The sequence below is a fragment of the Melanerpes formicivorus genome, unplaced genomic scaffold (assembly GCF_026170545.1).
Source record: "Melanerpes formicivorus ecotype bairdi unplaced genomic scaffold, bMelFor1.0.p_v2 SCAF_966, whole genome shotgun sequence".
NCBI classification, from domain to species: Eukaryota; Metazoa; Chordata; class Aves; order Piciformes; family Picidae; genus Melanerpes; species Melanerpes formicivorus.
This window is the reverse complement of record NW_027143318.1, coordinates 9,553-10,512: the sequence shown is the minus strand read 5'-3', so window position 1 is coordinate 10,512 and position 960 is coordinate 9,553. Positions and strand designations below refer to the sequence as shown.

The following is a 960-nucleotide window of genomic DNA, read 5'->3' as shown; positions in this document are numbered from 1 at the left end:
ATGTCCTATGATCGCTATGTTGCCATCTGCAGACCCCTGCACTATGACACCCTCCTGGGCAGCAGAGTTTGTGCCCACCTGGCAGCAGCTGCCTGGGGCTGTGGCTTTCTCTATGCTCTGCTGCACACAGCCAATACATTTTCCCTGCCTCTCTGCAAGGGCAATGCTGTGAACCAGTTCTTCTGTGAAATCCCCCAGATCCTCAAGCTCTCCTGCTCCACATCCTACCTCAGGGAACTTTGGCTTATTGTGGCCAGTGTCTGTTTAGTCTTTGTCTGTTTTGTGTTGATTGTGGTGTCCTATGTGCAGATCTTCAGGGCAGTGCTGAGGATCCCCTCTCAGCAGGGACGCCACAAAGCCTTTGCCACCTGCCTCCCTCACCTGGCTGTGGTCTCCCTGTTGCTCACCACTGGCTTCTTTGCCTACTTGAAGCCCTCCTCCATCTCCTCCCCATCCGTGGACCTGGTTGTTTCAGTTCTGTACTCAGTGGTGCCTCCAGCAGTGAACCCTCTCATCTACAGCCTGAGGAACCAGGAGCTCAAGGCTGCCCTGAGCAAACTGATCAATGGATGCTTTCAGAAGCAGTAAACTCTTCTGCAGAGCAGCTCTGATGTCATTCAGTGCAGGCCCAGCCTGGCTGCTGGAGTTGTGGCTGCTGCTGGTGCTGTTCCCCTTGTGAGAATGTTGTTCCCACACAAATGTCTTTCTTCATACCATTTCTACTTCAGTGTTGTCCTGTCTTCTGTGACCCAGAGGCTGCAGACATGAGAAGCTTTTCTCCCTGTGTGTTCAACACAATAAAGGACCCTGCAGGGAGTTGTTTCTGAGTCCCTTCCTCCAAGGCTTCTGTGGAGCTGCAGGGCAGTGCCTGTGTGCAGAGGTGGAGGGGCAGAGTCCCAGCACAGCAGCAGTGCCAGGGAGCCCCAGAGCTTGGGCTGTCCTCAGCTGCTCTTTCTTCCC

The 960-nt window shown here is 54.3% G+C and overlaps 1 protein-coding gene across 1 annotated transcript; it reads left to right on the top strand.

Annotated features, from left to right (window-relative positions):
- LOC137460979 (olfactory receptor 14A16-like) lies at nt 1-543 on the top strand (the record flags this gene model as incomplete). The annotated part of the gene is made up of 1 exon (XM_068170963.1): nt 1-543. A coding segment is annotated over exon 1 (543 nt), but the record flags the coding sequence as incomplete, so codon positions are not given.
- Nucleotides 544-960: the final 417 nt, after the last annotated feature.